The sequence below is a fragment of the Capricornis sumatraensis genome, chromosome 10 (genome assembly GCF_032405125.1).
Source record: "Capricornis sumatraensis isolate serow.1 chromosome 10, serow.2, whole genome shotgun sequence".
In the NCBI taxonomy this organism is placed as follows: Eukaryota; Metazoa; Chordata; class Mammalia; order Artiodactyla; family Bovidae; genus Capricornis; species Capricornis sumatraensis.
Genome location: NC_091078.1, coordinates 100,412,792 through 100,436,635, shown reverse-complemented (window position 1 = coordinate 100,436,635; position 23,844 = coordinate 100,412,792). Strand labels below are relative to the sequence as shown.

General features: G+C 48.4%; 1 protein-coding gene across 1 annotated transcript in view; it reads right to left on the bottom strand.

Annotated features, from left to right (window-relative positions):
• Positions 1-23,844, bottom strand: part of SLC6A11 (solute carrier family 6 member 11) — a 123,585-nt gene that overhangs the window by 27,843 nt on the left and 71,898 nt on the right. The window contains exon 7 of the mRNA XM_068982886.1: positions 3,286-3,389. Coding sequence (XP_068838987.1) covers positions 3,286-3,389 — 104 coding nt within the window. The remainder of the gene's footprint in view (positions 1-3,285; positions 3,390-23,844) is intronic.

Here is a 23,844-nt window from a genome sequence, read left to right as displayed (position 1 = left end):
ACCCATTTGAATGCAGAGTTCCAAAGAACAGCAATGAGAGATAAGAAAGGCTTCCTAAGTGATCAACACAAAGAAACAGAGGAAAACAATAAGATGGGAAAGACTAGAGATCTCTTCAAGAAAACTAGAGATACCAAAGGAACATTTCATGCAAAGATGGGCTCGATAAAGGACAGAAACGGTATGGACCTAACAGAAGCAGAAGATAGTAAGAAGAGTGGCAAGAATACACAGAACTGTACAAAAAAGATCTTCACAACCCAGATAACCACAATGCTATAATCACTCACCGAGAACCACCCTGGAGTGCAAAGTCAAGTGGGTCTTAGGAAGCATCACTACAAACAAAGCTAGTGCAGGTGATGGAATTCCAGCTACACTATGTCAAATCCTAAAAGATGCTGTGAAAGTGCTGCACTCAATATGCCAGCAAACTTGGAAAACTCAGCAGTGACCACAGGACTGGAAAAGGTCAGTTTTCATTCTAATCTCAAAAGCAATGCCAAAGAATGTTCAAACTACCTCACAACTGCACTCATCTCACATGCTAGCAAAACAATGCTCAAAACTCTCAAGCAAGGCTTCAACAGTATGTGAACCAAGGACTTCCAGATTTTCAAGCTGGATTTAGAAATGGCAGAGGAACCAGAGATCAAATTGCCAATATCCACTGGATCATAGCAAAAGCAAGAGGATTCCAGAAAAACATCTACTTCTGCTTCATTGACTACGCCAAAGCCTTTGACTGTGTGGATCAAAACAAACTGTGGAAAATTCTTAAAGAGGTGGGAATACCAGACTGCCTGACCTGCCTCCTGAGAAACCTGTATACAGATCACGAAGCAACAGTTAGAACCAGACATGGAACACAGACTGGTTCCAAATAGGGAAAGGAGTAGGTTAAGGTATATATTGTCACCTTGCTTATTTAACTTATATGAAGAGTACCTCATGTGAAATGCCAGGCTAGAAGAAGCACAACCTGGCATCAAGACTGCCAGGAGAAATATCAATAACCTCAGATATGCAGAGGCACCACTGTTATGACAGAAAGCGAAGAGGAACTAAAAAGCCTCTTGATGAAAGGGAAAGAGAAGTGTGAAAAAAAAATGGCTTAAAACTCAACATTCAGAAAACTAAGATCATGGCATATCCAGTCCCATAACTTCACAACAAATAGACGGGGAAACAATGGAAACAGTGAGACTTTATTTTCTTGGGCTCCAAAATCACTGCAGTAGTAACTGCAGCCATGAAATGAAAAGACGCTTGCTCCTTGGCAGAAAAGCTACAACAAACCTAGACAGCATGTTAAAAAGCAGAGACAGTACTTTGCCAACAAAGGCAAACATAATCAAAGCTATGGTTTTTCCAGTAGTCACGTATGGAGGTGAGAGTTGGACTATAAAGAAAGCTGAGCGCTGAAGAATTGAGACTTTTGAACTGTGGTGTTGGAGAAGACTCTTGAGAGTCCCTTGGACTGCAAGCAGATCAAACCAGTCCATCCTAAAGGAAATCAGTCCTGAATATTCACTGGAAGGACGGATGCTGAAGCTGAAGCCCCAGTACTCCAGGCTGATGTGAAGAACTGACTCATTGGAAAAGATCCTGATATTGGGAAAGATTGAAGGCAGGAGGAGAAGGGGACGACAGAGGATGAGATGGTTGGATGGCATCACTTGATGCCATCAAGTGATGACTTGATGGAACATGACTTTGAGCAAGCTTTGCGGGCTGGTGATGTACAGGGAAGCTGGGTGTGCTGCAGTCCATGGGGTCGCAAAGAGCCAGACGCAACTGAGTAACTGAACTGAACTGAATTGCATGTTATTATGTCCTTTAATTTTGTAGATGATTTTCATATTTTGTCTGGAGATGTTATGCAGAATGTATATAGATAACCTTTGTATTAATGTGACTTTTTAAGGATTATAAAATCTATATGTACTCAAGAGTAAAGACAAGACAAAACATTTAAATTGTATGGGAAAGTACAAGTAGAAAAAGTCCATCATTCCATCTCAATGCTTCTCTTCAGAGGTGGCTCTTTAATAGTTTCTTATGTCTTTCTAGAAAATTTGAAGTTCTAGATATTTATGTGAATCAGTGTGTCATCTCCGTTCCTGACCTAATCATTTTGGGTGTTTCCATATCTTTTTCATTATGAAAACAGTATTTTACTCCTCATTTTAGGATGGTTTCCTTTTTTAAAAAAGTATTTAACTCTTTAGTTTTCCTGTACTTACTATGGTGCATATGTGGGACAAAGTATTAGGCTCCATCCTAACTATTTCTACCAAAATACTTATCCTAGCTCAGAAACATTTGCTGAAAAATCCTTCCTTTTCCAGTGAATCTGTGTTGAGGGACAGCATCATCGCCATGAGTCTGCGAGTTTTCACATTACAATGAGGAGCTCTTGATCTTGGGGGCAGAGATGTGCCATCTGCCCAGCCCTGCATATTCACCATCTGTGTCTGTGACAGACATGGAATCAGAGGTGTAGAGACCTCAGCAAACAAGCCACTGGCCTATGGTTAGAGACCAACGTGCCAAGTCCACTTCTGCCAGACACTTTTGGCTGACCTTGGGCAAGTCCTTGGACTTCTGTGGTCTCAGCCTCAGGGCAGAATCCAGGCTGCAGGCATGAGGACCAGGCAGCCAGGGTCACTCAGCCCGGGCTCACCCCCAGCGTGGGTCCCCTCTCCACACCGGGTGCAGCAGTTGCAGGAGGCTGGGGGTGGGGAGGAAGGGCCATTAAGAAAAAGGCAGCAGGGCACTGGCCACTCCAGGTCAGACTGGACAGGACCCTACAGTCAAGCGAAAGGAAGCAGGAAAGAAATTCCTGACCAGAAAGCAGAAGAAGGCCCTCAGTTTTGGAAGACCTGGGTTCAACTAGCTGTGTGACCTTAGTGTGACCTTGGGCCAAACCCTTATCTGCCCTGGGATAAAGCTCTGCTGGAGAGGGTGGGATGGAGGCCTGAATACAATTCCTGGCATGGACTCCCTCTGAAGCCTGGAAATTGCTCTGATCACGTTTGTCATTCTCTGAGCTCCTCTGATGGACCACTCTTAGACTCTGGGCTGGGAGAGGCTATCAGATCGCCCAGGGTCCTCCCCTGCCCTACCTGGATGGCTGGCACCCTGCCTCTCCTCCTCTGACAGGCCTGTTTCCCTCACCCAGCCTTGCAAGGGTGAGGGGAGATGACAAGGAACTAGCCAGGCAGCGTGGAGGGCTCCCAGGTTCTGTGGAGAGCGGGTGGGCAGGGCTGGGGACATGCTCACCTGTAGCAGTTGTTGTTATAATTGTTATAACTTCCCAGAGCGGTCAGACAACCCAGGCAGATGGCATAGGAGAAGAAGATTTGCGTCCCAGCATCTACCCAGACCTGTAGGATGGCACAAAGAAGTTGGCAGAGAGAGAAGTCAGATGCACGGCCAGGGGGTAGGGAGGCGGGGTGGCCCCGTTCTCTGAAATCCCCCGCCCACGCCCAACCCCCACAAAAGACTCCAAAAAGAGACAATCAAATGTCCTCATCTCAGGAACGTGGTTTTTAGAAGTTCTATTCTCAGGATGATTAAATATAAATGTCCTTAATTAAATCCAGAAATTTCTGGAGGTTTTGGACAGTAGTTCACCAAGCAGCAATAATTTGGGTGTTAGGACACTGCTGCAGCTGTGTGAGCTTGGAAAAGTTACTTAACCTCTCGGAGGCTTAGTCTCGCCACCAGCAAAGTAGGGAATAAACTTCCCTCTCAGGACTACTGAAGCCAAGAGAAATTTTTCTTCTGATGGCTGAGACCATCATGAGAGAAGCTCTCTTGGGTATCTTTGAACTCACAGAGTTTTATAGCGTCTAGCGGGGGTTGGGGGCATTCACCAGGGGGCCCAGTTACAATGAAGCCCCCAGTTTTCCTACAGGTCTGGAGGCTTCTCCCACTCTGCCCCATGCACTCAGCCAGGGGACAGTGAAAGGACAAGAAAGGGGATAGGCACCACCTCTTGATCACTTTTCCAGAGAGCTGTTACTTGGGGGCTTCCTGTGTGGTACATGTGGAAACTCCTTTCTCAATCTCCAAGTGTCCCTCTGACAGAACTGCCAGGGGATGGCGTGACACACGCAAGAGGAATTATGGTAATTTGTCTAACACTCCTTCGGGCTCTCTTTGAGCTCCACTTTAGAAGTCATCAGGAAACGCCACAGCTCCAACTCAAATGCAGCTGATGAGACTGATGCTTGAGAATCCAGTGTCATCTAGAGAATAAGGTTTTATTGTGAAGAAGCTTTTAAGTTTAATGAGGTCCCAATTGTTTATTTTTGCTTTTATTTCCAATATTCTGGGAGGTGGGTCATAGAGGATCCTGCTGTGATTTATGTCGGAGAGTGTTTTGCCTATGTTCTCTTCTAGGAGTTTTATAGTTTCTGATCTTACATTTAGATTTTTAATCCCACTGCTGGGCATACACACTGAGGAAACCAGAATTGAAAGAGACACGTGTACCCCAACGTTCATCACAGCACTGTTTATAATAGCCAGGACATGGAAGCAACCTAGATGTCCATCAGCAGATGAATGGATAAGAAAGCTGTGGTACATATACACAATGGAGTATTACTCAGCCATTAAAAATAATACATTTGAATCCGTTCTAATGAGGTGGATGAAACTGGAGCCTATTATAGAAAGTGAAGCAAGCCAGAAAGAAAAACACCAATACAGTATACTAACGCATATATATGGAATTTAGAAAGATGGTAACGATAACCCTGTATGCGAGACAGCAAAAGAGACACAGATGTATAGAACAGTCTTTTGGACTCTGGGAGAGGGCGAGGGTGGGATGATTTGGGAGAATGGCATTGAAACATGTATGATATCATATATGAAACGAATCGCCAGTCCACGTTCGATGCATGATACTGGATGCTTGGGGCTGATGCACTGGGATGACCCAGAGGGATGGTACGGGGAAGGAGGAGGGAGGGGGGTTCAGGATGGGGAACATGTGTACACCTGTGGCGGATGCATGCTGATGTATGGCAAAACCAATACAATACTGTAAAGTAATTAACCTCCAATTAAAATAAATAAATTTATATTAAAAAAAGGGAATACAGTTTTATACCAATTCAAATACTAGCAAACATTTGCTAAGCACGTCCGACGTGCCAGGCACTGCTGTGAACCCTGTTTGCGTTACTACACTTGAATATTCACACCAACGCCATGCAGGAGCTGCTATTATTAGCCCCTTCTACAACTGAGGAGACTGAGGCGCAGAGAGGTTGAGTAACTTGCTCAAGACCACACAGCTGAGAGTGGCAGAAATGAATCCAGGGAAACCTGCCTCTGGAGAAGCACGCCGAACCAGTCCCGGAATTCCAGACGCCTTCTGCTGCGAGTTCCCACGCAACACAGGACTCTCCTCCGGAACTTCTGACAAAACCGTCTCTGCTTGATTGCTGCCAGTGACAGGGAGCTCACTAACTTTTGACACAGCCCCTTTCCTCTTCAGAGAATGCTGACCATTAGTACATTTATTAAAATGAGAGGAAATCTACCTTTTGAGTTCCCAAATCTGGGGCCACCCAGGCCATATCTTCCTCTCCCATGTGGAATCACCTTGCAGATTTGAAGAACCCTCTAGGACACTCCCTTTTCTAGGCAAATTATCACTATTTCCTCTTTTCTGGGGATTTGATTACACAGCCCATGTTACTTTACCCTGGATTTGCTTGCTTGTTAAATCATTCAACAAATACTTATTATGAGCAAAGTTCACAATGCTGTCTCTTGATCTAAGAAGTGCATACATTTTTTTCCCCCTGTAACACAGAGCTTTTGGGTTTAGTGTTTTTGGAACTAAGTGAGGAGCTTAGGGGAAGCTATTTCATGAAGTGTGTGTGTGTGTGTGTGTGTGTGTGTGTGTGTGTGTGTGTGTGAGTTGGGCGCAATGGGGGAGGATGCCAGCAGATCACAGTTGACTGAGATATGGTGAGGGGCAAATGGGAAGAAGAATCATTAAAATCATTTTTCAAGAAAGGGGAGTTGGGAGATAGGATAGCCGTGAGAGTAAACACATTCAGAGAGCATTTTTTCCAAATGGTAGAAACTTTAGGATACTTAAATGTTGAAAGAAACAACCCAGGGTAGGGAAAAAGTGTTAAAAAAAAAAGATTTGAGAGAGAAATGGGTATATTTTAAAGTCCTCCTCTGCCTTGGTCTCCCCACTTGCCACCTCAGTGGATTCCCTTTTCTCCTTGGGAAGGCCAGGAAATGTTATGAAGAAGCAAAAGACAGGTTTGCTGCTGAACCGGGAAGCAAAGTCAGATCCCAGGAGCATGGTGTGAGGATGCTCAGCACTCGACCAAGCACCGTATGTATAGCCTCTGCAGGACTTTCGTGGTGGTCCAGGGGTTAAGACTCTGTGCTTCCCTATCTACAATATCTAGGACATGGAAGAAACCTAGATGTTGATCAACAGATGAATGGATAAAGAAGCTGTGGTACATACATACAACGTGGTACATACAATGGAATATTACTCTGCCACGAAAAGAAACACACTTGAGTTAGTGCTAATGAGGCGGACGAACCTAGAGCCTCATTATAAAAATCAGAAAGAGAAAAGCAAATATTCTGTATTAACACATGTACATGGAATCTGGAAAGATGGCACTTATGAACCTATTTGCAGGAGACGGCAATGGAGACACAGATACAGAGAGCAAACTTGTGGACACAGTGGGGGAAGGAGAGGATGGGACAAACTGAGAGCAGTGCTGAAACATACACATTACCGTATGTGAAACAGCCAGCCAGTGGGAATTTGCTGTAAGATGCAGGGAGCTCCAGCCTGGTGCTCTGTGGCAACCTACAGGGGTGGGGTGGGGTGGGAGGAGGCAGGGAGGCTCAGGAGAAATGGGACTATGTATGCCTATGGCTCATTCATATTGATGTATGGCAGAAACCAACACAATATTGTAAAGCCACTGCGATGATCTAACAGAAGGGGGGCAAAGTAGGGCCAACAGAGCAGGCCAACAGGACATTCATGATCCATCGACCAGTCTGGTGATGCCTTAGGAAGCGGGAATCCTGAGTGGCCATTTGTTGAAAACCTTACTGTGTATGCGAGGCTCTCTGGGGACAATCTCATAATTTGCATAACCATCTCACTAGGGAGTATTGTTATCTCCATATTCAGAGAAGAGGAAATGGACCCATAGATGGTCAAGCAGCTAATGAGGGACAGGGTCAGGTTTGAACCCAAGGTGTCCTGGCTCCACATTTTGAAGAGAGAAGCCAGGGCATTCTGGTGTGCTGGGCAGGCCTGGACTTTCGGCAGGGGTTCACACAGCTCTGTGACTGTGAGGTCAACAGGACAAAGGCAACATCTCCTCCATGAAAGGAAGACCAGGCCACTGAGTCCCACTGACTGACCGGCATCTCCTGCAACAAAGGGAACTGCTAAGCCCAAAGGGCTTCTGAGTTCTTGACACAATCTGAAGGGGAAACAGCCTCCACTGAACAAACCAACCCTAAGGAAGCTGGGTCAGCCGCTGAGAACCGGATCAGTCCCCATGATCTGCGGCAGTGAATGGGGGGCGTTCTGGCCCTGTAGCTGGGGGCAGTCTTCATTCAGAGGTCTGGAGAACAAATTTGCATGGGAATCTGGGGGGCAGGGCCCCTTTGGAAGAGAGGTGGTCCCGCCCTCTAGCTCTGGGGCAACCAGTTCAGAGTGACTGATTCCAGTGAGCCCTGGCGCATAGCAGGTGCCAAGAACAACAGACTGGGGTGTAACCTTCCCTCCCCACTGGACCACCAGGGCCCAGTTGGGAGAAGCAAGGAAGGATGGGCGGATGAGGACACAGCCTCCTCTACCAAGATCAGGAGGCACACTGTCAAGCTGGGCATGTACTTCCTGCTGTCTCGTCCCCATGGACCGCACTCTACAGTGTACAAGGCATCGTCCGCGTCCTGTGACCTGGCCCCTGCCCTGGGGAGGGCGTCATCACAGCCAGGTTAGAGACCGCTGTGTGTGGGGGGAACATGCCTGCCCACCTTGACCTTTACATGTATCAACAGAGTGTCTAATCTCCTAGAAGTTTGGGGGAACGGTTCACGTCTTTCTCTCACCTCTTGGAGAGAAGGGACCTCCCGACTGGGAAGACGGAGAGAGGGTCATGGTGCATGTGTGGTGAGTCCCTCCCTTTTTCTCTCAAGCACAGATGATTCAATGAGATGCGTCGTGCTTAGTTGTTGAGTCATGTTCGATTCTTTGTGACCCCATGGACTGTAGCCCACCAGGCTCCTCTGTCCATGGGATTCTCCAGGCAAGAACACTGCAGTGGGTTGCCATTTCCTCCTCCAGGGGATCTTCCCGAATCAGGGATCGATCCATGTCTCCTGCATTATAGGAGGATTCTTTACCTGCTGAGCCCTCGGGGAAGCCCCTCAGTGAGATGTGTGTGGAACAAATACTCAGCATAGCGCCTGGCTCTCGGAGAGTGCAGAAAACGTGCTCAGAAACCCAGCCGTGAGCTCCAAGCGACAGCAGGTTGCTTAGTCAATGTTCATCCCTTCTCAGGATCCAGCAGTCCTCACAAATCTGGAGAGAAGAGCCTCTCTTCCCTTTTCTGCCCACAGTACACAAGGCGGGGTGTCCACTATGTGCCAGGCGAAGTCCCAGGGGCTAAAGCCCTCCCCTCTCTTAAGAGCAGGAGAGAAAGACAACAAAGGCAAGCAGATACTCCGGAACACATCATCCGGTGGAGAGGGGAGCGCGAAGGATGGCGTGAGGTGGGGCATGGAGCACAGGGCAGCAGGGGCGAGGGCTCTGCTCCGTGAGGGGCATGGCACCTGCTGCTCAGGCAGCTGGAAGGGGACGGGAGCTGCAGACGTGACTTGCTGCCGTGTCTAAGGCAGAGCAGGCTGCAGACAGAAGCTCTCCCAGTAACCCGCTTTCATGTCTACAAACAGCCACCCGGCCGAGCATAAGGGCAGCACTTCTGTCTGGGATCAAAGCCGGTGCCAGCAGGTGGGCCTGGTCTGACCTTCCCTGCACCCTGGAGGAGGTGGTGCTTGCCGCATTGATGCTCCAAGGTCTCTGACAAACCCAGTGGTGACCCAACCTGCCAGGGAAGTACCAGCAAGAGAAGCCAGCAATCAGGCAGCAATCATACATCAGCTTCACCTCCAGAAGCACAGATGACATGCCGGGGAGAGGGTGGGGAGTTCCACACACTTCACAGGCATGAGACTCACTGCTGCGGTCTGGTGCAATGATTATCCCCCTTTTATGCATGAGAAAAAACTAACTCCCAGGAAGGGGGCATTTCTTGTCTATTTAGCCTTGGAGAGATGTACACACTAAAGAGACAAACAAACCTCTGTAACCCAGCCTGCTGTGGGGGGACGGCACTGAAGCTTCATGCAAAGGAGACTACGTTAGACGAGATGGCTCTTCCCAGGTGCCTGGTTCCCCATCTCCCTGGGGCTTTGTGGATAGGGCCTGGGCTCTGGGGTCAGGTAGACCCAGGCTGCCACTTATCTGCATGTTACCTCACTTCTCTGAGCCCCAACTCCCTTGTCCACAAAAGACACAATGAATGCAAAGTACACAGCGGGGTACCAAGTCAGTCAGTCAGTCAGTCGCTCAGTCGTGTTCGACTCTGCGACCCCAGGCACTGCAGCACGCCAGGCCTCCCTGTGCATCTCCAACTCCCGGAGCTTACTCAAACCCATGTCCATCATGTCAGTGATGCCATCCAACCATCTCATCCTCTGTCGTCCCCTTCTCCTCCAGCTTTCAATCTTTCCCAGCATCAGGGTCTCTTCCAATGTGTTGGTTCTTCGCATCAGGTGGCCAAAGTATTGGAGTTTCAGCTTTAGCATCAGTCCTTCCAATGAATATTCAGGACTGATTTCCTTTAGGATGGACTGGCTGGATCTCCTTGCAGTCCAAGGGACTCTCAAGAGTTTCCTCCAACACCACAGTTCAAAAGCACCATACAACTCCCTTACTCTGCCTCTTCTTGGCGGTTAACACTTCTCCAATACACATGCTATGAAAACAGGCTCCCGGGGCTTTCCCTCCACCCCAGCCCGCCCAGTACCAGGCCAAGACGGTGCTCAAACCGCCAGACCCGATGGCACACGTGGCGTTTGGCTGTCCACGCTGCCAGGACAGAGCTCGGTGGCCGTCTTGGGCCCATGATGACCCACAGCCTTTTCTTTCTTTAACATTTCCCTTTCAGACGGACAGCCACACACAGACACACAAATACACACACACAACACAACTTCTGTAAATAAAGCCCTCCACTGAGGGCTCCATACAGCCTGGCAGAAAAGGGCTGAAATTAAGCTCTTTCTCTGGGCTGTTTATATGGGTAAATATTCTCAAAAGATTAAAAGTAGGTTAGGAGAATAATACAACAGCTGTGTTTCCAGTGTGTACCTGACAACGGCCTTTGTAGGAGTGAATAATTACATGAAAATCACTTCCTTCCCACCTCTTTTGCAGCCCCCTCCGGGTTGCTAGGCGCCCTGTCTCCTCTGCTCAGCTAATGCCACATACAGATGCTGGTGAATACAGTAAGGGCCATTCGGAGGGAAGGGAGTGCAGGACTGGGGCAGACTTGAGCGGCCCCTCCCCCATGGATTCAGTGCAGGAAGAGGGCTCCAGAGGGCTCCGGGGGAAGATGATTCTGGGATTCTGGACGTATTTAAATGCTAATGTGCTGGGCAGCCGGGCAGGTCCAGCAGGAACAGTGGTGGGAAGGGGCAGAGGCTCTTGGCCTGGGAGCCCCACTGGAAACACGTTCTGTGGCCTCTGGCTCCAGTGCCAGCCTGTCCTCGGGCAGCCAGCCCTGCTGGCCGACTCGAGCCCAGCCAGAGGCCCTGCCAGCGCAGTGTCACTGGGTTGAAGGTGGCACCGTGGGTGGTGAGGGGAGCCTTGGTGTGTCGCCTGACCCTGGCGGCCCCTTCGTGCAGAGCAGGCAGCGGGGTCACTGGGCCGGGCCTTTGCCCAGAGGCTGGACAGCCGTGTCCTAGTCACAGAGTATGGAGGGAGTGGACAAGCAGTTGCTGGCATGGGGCAATGGCAACGATTTCTGTGCTTTATATGGTAGAACCCTGGGGCTGTGCACGTCTACCCTTTAAACCACAGCGTGAGGCAACTGAGCCCCAATTCCATTGTTATTTAGTCGCTAAGTTGTGTCTAACTGTGCGACCCCATGGACTGTAGTCTGCCAGGCTCCTTTGTCCTTGGGATTCTCCAGGCAAGAATACTGGAGTGGGTTGCCATTTCCTTCACCAGGGGATCTTTTGAACCGAGTATCCTGCGTCTCCTGCATTGGCAGGTGGATTCGTTACCACTGAGCAACCTGGGAAGCTCTGAGCCCCACTTTACTATGGGACTAAACAGAGGAGGTTTGGTCTGAACTGTTCCCAGGGCTGTCCACCTGGCCTTGGGGGCTACATTTGAGGGCAACGTCTTCTCCTCTCACAAAGTGTTCCTTTAAGAGAGTGCTACTCTGGACAGGACACTCATCACATAGGATGGTCCTGTTCATTGTAGGAGGTTCAGCATCACTGGGTCCAACTCTCTAAACGTCAGAGCTGCCCCATCAGAGAGGAACCTGAATCACACCTCCATGTATTTCTAAATGACCCCATGGTAGTGGTCCTACCTCCCCCGTGGGAGAATCATGGAGGTGGGGGAGCCTGAGCTGGCATCCGTGGTGGAGCTGCAGAACCCAACTGCCTTCACTGGGCACACAAGCCCAGGGTCTTCTGGGCCAAATCGAGCTCCGAACTGACACATTCTCCTGTGTCATCCGAGCAAGTGTCCATGGGGTCACAAGGGCCTGACACAACTTGGCGACTAAACGACAGTAACAAGGACCCAGAGAGGCTACGGCAGTGGGCCTGGGTCAGCCAGCAGGCAGGGGGACGATCACAACCCCACTGCTGACCCCAAAGCCCCTGCCTTCAGTCTCCCTGAAGACTCTCACTATCTCAGCCAAGAGGGAGCAGCCAGGGCAAGCAGCCTGCTGCCGGTCCCTGCTCCTCCCACGTCCATGTCCCAGCGGATGTGGCCCTTAGTGTCCGGGGCCTGCCTTGTCCACTCACACACTCTCCTTTCATCCCCCCTGCCCCGTGTCCCAGCCAATCTCTGTGGTCACACGGCCATCTGCTCTGCACCACCTCTCCCCTGCTCATCTGAATGGAGAGGTGACAGCTTTAAACAACACCAGATCCTCGGGAAGCTGACTAACAGAGCAGCAAGCCCAGGGCACCCAGGAAGAATGCCGAAGCAGATCTGAAGACCGGGTGAGTGGACGACCGGCAGTATATGGCCAGCCACCCCCTCACCCACAAGCGCTGAGGCTGTCTTCCTGACCACACAAGGTCAAGGTCATGGAGGACGGGAAAACTGAAGGGATGGGTAAGGTCACATGTGGACTCACGGGAGACGAGACAGGCGGCCACAGCAGTCCCTCCCCACTGATGCTGCAGGACAGTGGCCTCAGCTCTGGGCAGAGCCACCCGACACAGGACGGTCCTCACCCTCAGACCTCCCTCAGTGACATCCCTGGGCATCTGCTTGAGCAACAAAACCCAGGATGACCAGGCTAAAAATAAGTCAAGATATGGATGTGGCAGTGTTCAGGGGAGCAAGCGTGCCGATATCTGCGACTTATTTTGAAATGAGAGACAGTGAAAGTGTTAGTCGCTCAGTCCTGTCCGACTCTTTGTGGCCCCTTGGACTGTAGCCCACCAGGCTCTTCTGTCTGTAGGATTCTCCAGGCAAGAATACTGGAGTGGGTCCTCATTTGCTTCTCCAGGGGAATCTTCCCGACCCAGGGATCGAATCCGTGTCTCCCACACTGCAGGCAGATTCTTTACCATCTGAGCCACCAGGGAAACCCTTACTTTGAAATGTATATAAGGAAATAAAATGGATCGATGGATACAAATCTTGGGAAGATACTGGATGGAGCCAACATGGCAAAATGTCGAGGCAGAATCTAGGTGGTGGGTAAAGTGGGGGTGTTCCCTGTGCAGCTAGAACCAATAGGACGCTGGGCGGGATGCTCTCAGCCCAGCAGAGGGGACTGGCAGGTTCACTGTGGAGATGGGTCCAGAACTTCCAGGAGGACCGTGTCTGCGAGAAAACGTGTACTCTGTGACCAACACCTCATGACCAAGACACTGCGGGTGAACTAAGGAAATCCCTGCTCTGCCCAGGTGACATTCAACAGCCAAAGCCAGTGTTCAGTTCCCAAACAGAAAACCTAGGAGCTTCCTGGGAGTTACAAGTCTCCTTGACCTCACCTCAAAGATTAAAAACACATCCATTGTGATTCATGGATGTATCTGTTGTTCTTCAGTCGCCAAGTCGTGTCTGACTGTTTGTGACCCCATGGACTGCAGGACACCAGGCTTCCCTGTCCCTTACCATCTCTCGGAGTTTGCCCAAGTTCATGTCCACTGAAACAGTGAAGCTGAAGCTCCAATACTTTGGCCACCTGATGCAAACAGCCAACTCATTGGAAAAGACTCTGATGCTGGGAAAGACTGAGGGCAGGAGGAGAAGAGCGTGACAGAGGATGAGGGGGTTGGATTTATCTGAGCAGGGCTTAAACCTCACTGTCAGCCATGATTCCTTTCTGGCTGAGGCAGAACAGGTTTCCAGGGTTCAAGAGAGGAGCAGGAGTGGTGACTGAGAAGGCACCATCGCTCGCTGCACGACTTCCCAGGTGCACGTGACACTGTCTCTGAGGCATTCACTCAGAAGCCCGTGTCTGTAACTTGCTGTCCTCATCTGTCTTCCTTAGAGGATCTTTACTTATCGCCTCCTTTTGCATCTTCTCTACGCTGCCACCTATTTCGAGGCATAAACAGTGACCACGGTAGCCCCTGTCCCAGGCAGCGGCACAGCACTGAGAAAATGAAGGCCTCCTACAGCGGGTATTTAGGGAGCACGTCCTGTGTGCTGGGCAGCATGGCGGCCCCCATGGCGGAGGTATGGTTGGATCAGATGTGGCCCGCGTGCGGCATGGGTAGTCTTGGATGGTGTATTTTAGATCATCTCTCTAGGGATGTTAACTACTCTTGCTTAGAATGACATTCATCCAACCCTCCCTCCCCACTTATTCACATGGCCTTGAAAATTCTTTTTTTTCAAATGATGAATTTATTTTTAAACTTTTTATTTTGTATTGGAGTATAGCCAGTTAATATCACAACTTAACTTAGTTAAGCTGTGATAGTTGCAGGTGGACGGCAAAGGGACTCAGCCATACATATACCTGTATCCATTCTCCCCCTAACTCCCCTCCCATCCAGGCTGTCACATAATATTGAACAGAGTTCCCTGTGCTGGCCTTGAAAACTCTTAATGTGCCACCATCTCTAACCTTGAAGACACGTGGATGATTTATAACATAAACACATTCACATGCCCACAGATAAATCATCTCCCATCTCAGTCTTACTTTCACAGAGGATATTTTAAAGAGTAATTTCTGGGCTCTGACACCTTTTATTGGTCACACACAACCACCCACTAATAGAAACTTCCTGTCAGCATGAAATAAACCAGGAGAACGGGTCATAAGGGGAGAAAGAAAAGTCAAGGGTCACTGAACATGGAAAAGTTTGAAAATCAGTTGATTTTACTCAATGCCCTCATTTTATGACTGAGGGAACTCAGTACAAGGAAGGACAATGGCCCTTCCAGGTCAGTGATGGCGCTGGGTCCCTGATCCTGAGCCTGGGACTTTCCCACTAGGCAACACTGCCTCCGGTGGGCAGGAGAGGGAGGCAAAGGCACAGAGGAAGGAGCTGAGCCATGCGAGACATCTCTAGGCACTAGGCAAGGAGCGGGAGCAGCGTCTGCCCTCTTTGTCAATGTCCCGCAGGACTCAGCGCTTGCCCTGGGGGCTCTTTTCCGCGCTTGCTTACACACGAGAAGGAAGGGAGGCAGAACATGAGATTCACACACCAGCGAGTTTTCAGCACCAAAAGTCACAATCCCCAGCAAACTCAGATGAATCAAAGCCTCATCATCGTGCTGCTCACAGAGAGAAGAAAGCCTTGCTCTCCCTGCCCCAACCTGCGCTGGGTTAGGAATCATCAGACTACGTCGCCCTTGCAAAGCACGCACCTTCCTCACCAAGGAGGTGTCCGGGGAGGCAGACCCAGCACCTTCAAGATAGGAACGGCGTACACCTCTCGGCAGCCCTGTGTTCCTCAGGGCACCATCGTCCAGGTCAGCCCCCTTGATACTCTCACCGGTCAGCCGAGGTGGAGAGGGTCAAGCTTGTAAGGACAGAAGCCCAGAGAGGTTCAGTGACGTGCTCGAGGTTGTGAAGCTAGTGAGTGAGGACGTCATTCCACATCTGGTCTAACCTCTTGGTTTCATAGTTGAGGAAACAGGCTCAAAGGGTGGAAGGGTAATAGATGTTTCAATTGGAGATTCTATTCTCTCGTCCAGTTCTCTCCCAGCTGTGGCTGGGGGCAAGTCATCTCCTTGCTCTGGGACTGAAACCCAAACTTGTCCACCAAAGAAGGTGAATCTAGAAACTGACTCTCAAACTTGTTAAGACAGCAAAGAAATGGGCCATGGGGCACTTCTGCCAAATACCTTGGTGAATATGATTTTACTTCATGTGTTAGAAACAAATTTACTATCAGAAAACATAATCATGGATAGTATGAAATGTGAAATCATCCTCGCAAATGTATGACTTTATGAATAAAACTGAACTGTTGAATTAAGCATGAATGACTCAAGGCGACTTTCTTTAATTTTAATTTCCTGCTTGAATTTTCAGAGTGTTGTGTTCAAGACCAGCAGATGAAGAGTAGCAAATGCCAAGGGTCAAATTTGTTTTTTATGAGAGATACAGGAAACAAGTCATTATGAAATATAATATACAGTGAAAATTCATAACCTGGCTGGAAAGGAAGATAGAAAAGTCCCCCAGATGCCAGAAATGAGAGAGATCAAAGCTAAAAGATGAGGAGAAGGAAAAGACTCAGTAACCCGTGGGGATGCCCAAGTAGACAGATATCCGAGTGGCTGGGGTTTAAATTCCTTCCCAATGATAGAGTTAAAATCTCAGGCCCTGGCAAAGAAAACCCAAAGGAGAATAGACAGACTTTCCAATAACTGGCCATGGGAAAACTGGACAGCTAAATGTAAAAGAATGAAATTAGTATATTCTCTAACACCATAGACAAAAATAGACTCAAAATGGATTAAGGATCCAAACGTGAGACTGGAAATCATAAAATTCCTAGAGGAAAACTTAGGTAGAACACTGTTTGACCTAAGTCACAGCAATATATTTTTTTTTTTTTGCTCTGTTTCCTAAAGTAAAGGAAATAAAAGCAAAAATGAACAAATGGGACCTAATTTAACTTAAAAACTTTTGCATAGAAAAGAAATCATCAAAAAAATGAAAAGACAATCTACTGAATGGGAGGAGATGTTTGCAAATTATATGACCAATAATGTTTTAATACCCAACATATATAAACAGTTCACACAACTCAACATAAAAGGAAAAAAACAAACAAGCCAATTAAAAAATGGGCAGAATAGACATGTTTCTAAAGAGGACATACAGGTGGCCTCATGAAAAGAAGCTCATCACCATTAATCATCAGGGAAACGCAGATCAAAACCACGATGAGCGATCACCTCACACCTGTTGGAATGGCTATCACCAAAAGAAACACAAATAACAAGTGCTGGCGAGGATATAGAGAATAGGAAACCCTTGTATACTGTTGGTATACAGTACATATATCCACAGGTGCAAATACTGTGGAAAAACAGTATGGGGGGGGAGGTTTCCCAACTAACTAGAAACAGAACCACCATATGACCCAGCAGTTTCACTCCTGAGTACATATCTGAAAAAAAAAATAAATAAAAACACTAATTTGAAAAAATACATATATTCGTAGCAGTATTATCTACAATTGCTGAGCTATGGAAGCAGTCTAAGTGCCCATCAACAGATGAACGGATAAAGAAGATGGGGTGCATTTATACAGCGGGATATTACTCAGTCATAAAAAAGAATGAAACCATGCCATTTGTAGCAACATGGATGGACTTGGAGGATAATAATGCTAAGTGCGATAACTAAAACCGAGAAAGACAAACACTACGTGCTATCACTTGTATGTGGAATCTAACATATACAACAAACTAGTGAATCTGACAAGAAAAGAACCAGACTCACAGACACACAGAACAAGCTAGTGGTTTCCAGTGGGGAGAGGGAAGGGAGGAAGCACAGGGGTAGAAGATGAAGAGGCACAAACTCCTATGTATAAAAGAAGCTGCAAGGATATATTATACAACACTGGGAATGTGGCCAGTATTTTGTAATAAGTATAACTGCAGTCTAAACTTTAAAAATCACTATATCACAAGCCACTATGTTGTACACCCGTAAATTACATAATACTGTACAACGACTGTACCTCAGTAAAACAAACTATTTCTAAAACAGATTTCAAGCCCTGGGCATGACCAGATGCTGAGTGGTTGCACTCTAAAATGTAGGAGCCAGAATGGAGTTGCCCTGTAGTGAACCATGTATCAGGAAACTCCGTGCCTCAGGCCAGGACTTGGGCTAGGAGTGACAGGTATGGGTGTGATCACACACTGCTCCTGCAAAGTGGGCATCCGACTTTAAGCTGACACTTTAAAATCACTGTCCTTTGCATGAATTAAGAGAGCCTGGTTTTCCCAAGCCTTTGCTGAAAGAACTACTAAAGGATGTATTCCAATAAGAAGGAAATGTAATCCATTAGAAAGGAGTGAAAATAGGAAGCAAAGCAATCAGTAGACACCTTGTAAAATTCAAGTAAATATCAACTTTAAATGGTAATAAAGCAGAATTCTTAAAGGGGTGGAAAACAATCACAAGGATAGGGAGAGAGTGGAGCTGGAAAGAAATTTGTGTCCTGTGGTATTTTCCTGTTGAGAAAGAGGACAAAGCTAGTTAAGAGCCACTCTGACTAACCGGGCTGCTGCATCTTCTGTCTTCCCAATGCACTGGGGGGGAGATTCTCTCCTCCCATCCTGGGGCCACTGCAAATGCAGCTACTACAGCCTCCGTGACACGTCCCTGGGTGGACCTCCACTGCAGTCCTCTCTGCCCGAGGCAGCGGTGGCCCCAGTTCTGGTCCTGACCCTTCAACGTGCAGTCTTAGAACTCTTCTTGAAATGACCAGGCCCCTCTAAGGGGCAGAGGTCTTCTCTGGTGGCTCAGATGGTAAACAGTCTGCCTGCAATGTGCGACAGCCAGGTTCAATCCCCAAGTCGGGAAGATCCCCTGGAGAAGGAAATGGCAATCCACTCCAGCATTCTTGCCTGGAGAATTCCATGGACAGAGGAACCTGGTGGGCTACAGTCCATGCAGTCACAAAGAGTCGGACACGACTGAGCGGCTAACACTTTCTAACACACTCTAACGGGTAGAGGAAAGAAACCCACAATGCTGACAGCAGGCCTTCAGAGAGCCAGGGCTCACTTGGACACGGTGCAATCTGAGCTTGAGTTTCCACAGACTCTTCTGCTTCTTGGGCCTCTTTCCCTCTAGAGCATGAATGTCCAATAGAATGTTCTGCAATGATAGAAACATTCTGTATCTGCTCTGTCCAGTAAGGGAGGGCCCAGGCCCAGGTGGCTATTGAGCACCTGAAGTCTGATGTGTGAAACCGAGGAACTGAATATTGGCTTGCACTTAATTTCAAGTACTTTCAATTTAAATGGTTAGATGTGGCTTGTGGTCAGTGTGCTGGATGGTATAGTTCTAGAGGGTGGGCACTCCCTGAAGGGATCCATCCCATTCCCAGATCACCCTGAGAGAGACGGGTGCAAGTTTCTCCCACCCTCTGCCCTGGAGCATGAGCGAGAGCAGGGAGGTGACCCCAACACCCAGGACATCCTTGCTCACCTTGTTTGGCCCCAGCATCTCTGCCTCCCTGACCACACCACTCACTGATGTGTCTGACAGGTCTCAGAATGCTGAACGCTGAGTGCTCTTAGACCAGTGCTCCTCAGACTCTGGCACTGTAAAACCTGCAGAAGACACTGCTGAGATGCAGACTCTGATGGGGCAGGTTGGCAATGGGGCCTGAGGGTCCACATTTCTAATAAGCTCCCATATAAGACTGATGCTACTGCCAGTCTGGGGACCACACTTTGAGCAGTAAGGTTGTAGACAGTTGTCTTGAAATGTCAGTTTGTTCTTCCTACACATATCATGCCGAAGCTGAAGGTGCAAATACTTTGGGCACCTAATGTGAAGAGCTGAATCATTAGAAAAGACCCTGATGCTGGGGAAGACAGAAGGCAGGAGGCGAAGGGGATGACAGAGGATGGGATGGTTGCACGGCATCACTGATTCAATGGACGTGAGTTTGAGCAAACTCTGGGAGATGGTGAAGGACAGGGAAGCCTGGCATGCTGCAGTTCATGGGGTTGCAAAGAGTTGGACATGACTGAGTGGTGGAACGACACCACCACCACCTGCCATGACAGCTAGCATAATAGCTTACGTTAACATCTGTACCTCATCTTTTTGCCGTATCTGTTCTCTAAAGGCTTTTAAAAGCATACTCTGTGAGAACAGGATGGGTTAGATCAGTTCATGCTGTGCGGTCCCACAAAAATGCCTGAAGCTTTGGTCAAGAAAACAAAATTAAATGCATATTTGTCTCTTACCGAAAATTATAGCCAACGTTTATTGAGCATTTGCCATGTGCTGGACACAGTGCTATGCATACAATGAATGAGTATTGTCTCATTTAATCCTCATAACAACCCTTTTCACAGAAGACAAAATCAAGGCACAGATAGGCCAAGTAATGTGCCTGTGGTCATACAGCTAGTAAGCAGATGAGCCATGGAATCCAAGTAGTCTGATGGGACCCCCACCCTGTACCAGCAGCTTTGGTTGAAAGCTTAAGATCAGGGCATCTCTATGCAAGTCAATGGACTCTTTTAGAGAAACAGATTCTAATGAAATACCTGCCCACAGGTATTCACAGTGGCTTTATTCACAATGATCAAACTTGGAAGTACCCAAGGTGCCCACCAATAGGTGAAAGAATAAACAAATTACGCATTATCCAGACAACAGAATATTAGTCAGAGATAAAAAGATAAGAGCTTAAGGACACATAAAGACATACAGGAAAGTTAAATTCATATTACTAAGTGAAAGAAGCCAGTCTGAAAAGGCTACATAATGTACGGCATTCTGGAAAAGGCAAAACTATGGAGACAGGAAAAGGATCAGCGGTTGCCAGGGGTTTGGGGAGAAAGGGGGAGGGATGAACAGGTGGAGCAACTTTAAGGTAGTGAGACTATCCTGGATGATGCTGTAACGCGGATACATGACATGATGCATCTGCCAAAACCCACTGCCTGCACGACACAAACAGTGAGCCCGAATGTCAAATACGGGCTTGTTGAGCTAATAATACTGTATCAGCACTGCTTTTCAATTGTAACAAACGTACCTTCTCACCTTTCAAGGATTAAATCAAAGGCTACACACATTTGTTGTTGTTTAGTCTCGACTCTTTGGGGACCCCATGGACTGTAGCCCGCCAGGTTCCTGGAGTGGGTTGCCATGCCTTCCTCTGGGGATCTTCCCAACCCAGGGATTGAATCTGCATCTCCTGCATTGCAGGCGGATTCTTTACCAATGAGCCACTTGGGAAGCCCACCACACATATATAGGATGTTAATAGTAGGGAAAAGTGTGGCCAAGGGAGAGGAGATATATGGGAACTCTCTGTATTTTCTGCCTAATTATTCTGTAAAACCTGCTTTTAAAAAGTTTATTAATTGAAAAAGAACACGCTTAATGCGCACATTTTTATATCTAACTTTGGAGAGGGGGGCCAAAGAGCCTCCAGCAATGACCAAACTCCTGTCCCAGAATATATCACTCATCCAGCCACTCCACCCCACTCCCCCAGAGCCCAGCAAAGGTCTGGCAGGAGTGGATACTTTGTACATTTCTGTCAATTCATTTTAAAAGCAAAGACCCAGCATAATGCCTGGCACAGGTGTCAGTAATACCTGCCAGATGAACAAACGTAAGGCTGGAATTCTGAAAAAGTGGCCTAAGGACGCCCGGAGACGGGCTCACAGCTGTTCCCTTCCTGTGCTGGTACAGCCGAGGCCTCATCCTCCGTTGCTCTCGCCAGCCCCAGCTGTGGCCCCTCCCAGTGGCATCTCAAGGGCAAAACCACTGCCCGATTCATCTCTCATACTCCTACCCCACAGGCAGGCCTTGTACACAGTAGGTGCGTCCTGAATGCTTGCTGATACCTGGCTCGTGGGCTGCTGCAGGTAGCCAGACATACTCACACAACTGCCCGTGACTCTGTGACGTCACAGCAGGAGGGACCTTCCCACATCCCCTCCCACACCGCAAACCGCTCTCCCATCCCCACGGCAAGGTCACTGGATGCATGTCTCCACTTCGTCCCTCTCTGTCTCCAAACTTACTCTATTCGCTCGCTCCTTCTATGCACCCAGAGAAGTTTGCTTGTGCTGATTCATCTACCCTTATCACATCTATGAGGGGGCAGGAGGTGAGTGAAAGATTGGACTCTGCCCACGAGAAGCTTACAAGAGACAAACTGAGCCTCAGAGAGAGTGAGCTGTCTGCTCAAGGTCACACAGCAGATGAAGAAGGGTCAGGCAATCAAATGGAGTTCCTTGTGACTCTAAAGCTCTTTGTCACGGAGTTCTGCTGAGCCTCTCATCTGCATAATCTTCTGAAGTTACAGCTCTGTTCATGACAGTCACCCCCTTGTACTGAAATACTCAACGGCTCCCTGTAGACCACTGGATAAAATCTTCTGCTCTCTGGGCTTGACATCTGGTGTTTCCAACGAAGGGGTCACAGTCTGCTGTCTGAACCTTATTTCTTGTGATTACCTGTCACAAAATCTATCCCGTGGCCACAATGAACTACTTACCTTTTCCTCCATATATGTAGACTTTCTGGGCTTTGCTTTATCTCCAAATAGTCTTCCCTTCCCCATACTTCAAGGATCAAATAAAAGATTTTATGGTTTCATAAAATCTTCTCTGGGACATCCAACTGGAAATAATTTTGGTCTCCTCTGTTTGCAGTCCTTTATCTAAATCACTGTACACCATACACTCATCGACCTGTTCACCCACCTACCCATCCTCCCATCCACTCATCCATCCATCCCTCTATCTACCCATTCACCAACCCAACACCCATCCATGCATCCATCCTTCTATCTACCCATTCACCAACCCAACCATCCATCCATCCATCCCTCTATCTACCCATTCACCAACCCAACAACCATCCATGCATCCATCCCTCTATCTACCCATTCACCAACCCAACCATCCATTCATCCATCCTTCTATCTACCCATTCACCAACCCAACCGTCCATCCATCCCCCCACTCATGCACTCACCCACCTACTGATCCATCCATCCATCCATCCATCCACTCACTCACTCATCCATCCCCGTATCTATCAGTTCACCTACTCATCCACCTATCCATCCACTCATTCAACCACCCACCTACTCATCCTATATTGACTGGGAGCCTAACATGTGCCAGGTTCTCTGACAGGTGCCAGGGAGTCGCAGTGGATAAGACAAACACATCCTCAGCTTACATAGAGCTGACAATCTAATGCAGGGAGGTTAACAGTGAAGCTTCAACAAATGAACACAAGATTGCTTCAAACAGCCATCTGCCCTATGCATAAAATAATACAGAGGCTTGGTTAAAGTCATGAGGTTTAGTGGGGGTGCTTGAGCCCAGCTGATCAGATATAACTGTGGAGCAGAGACTATAGGGTGAGACGGAGCCAGCCATGGGAATATCTGATGGGACAGTGGTCCAGACAGATAGGGTCTGTGATGCTCTGGAAAGAGCCTTGGATGTCCAGGGCCATGTTGGAGATGGGACCAGGCCACAGAGGGGTTCCTTAGCCTTGGTCATGGTTGAGTGGTCTGAATTCTAATTCTAGTGTAAGGAAAAGCTGCTAGGACTTATAAGCAGGAGAGTCAGATTTCTGCTTCCGGTCCTGACTGAGCGACTGGAAAGGAATGGCCCTCCTGCCATAAGCAGCTATCAGAACAGACAAGAACAGAACCATTTTCAGGCAGTGGATAACACTCAGGGCAAGACTATTACCCCTGAGAGATGGGGTGATGCCAAGAGGGGTATGCTGAGCCCTCTGCCTGGGGACAAGAACTGGAGCCCAAACAGAGCACAGAGTCCCATCACGCTGAACAGGCAGGGCCAGAGGGTAGGGCAGCTGATGTAACTGGACATTACAGTGGGCGGCACAGGGAAGGGGGAGCTGGGCAGAGCAGGGGCCCCGTATGTCCATGTGGAGGTTCCTGAGAGGCTGTGGCTGATGGCTGGGCTGCAAACATCCAGGGTGAGACCACAAAGGCTCCCCAGGGAGCACTCAAGGCCAGACACTGCCGAAGAGAGCAGAGTCAGAGGGTCGGGCTCCCACCCTGCCGGAGTGGACAGGTCTGGCCAACACCAAGCATTCATTCATCCTTGGTACCTGGCTGAGACAAAGCAAGACCTTCCCTTAGGGGAAAGAACCATGTCCTAAAGCAGGGTTTTTGTACTGTGGCACTGTGGACATTTGTGACTCACAATTCTTGGTCGCAGGGGCTGTCCTGTGCCTTGTTAGAACATTTAACAGCATCCCCAGCCTCTACTCACTAGACGCCAGTAGCCATCCCTCCCCACAATCAAGC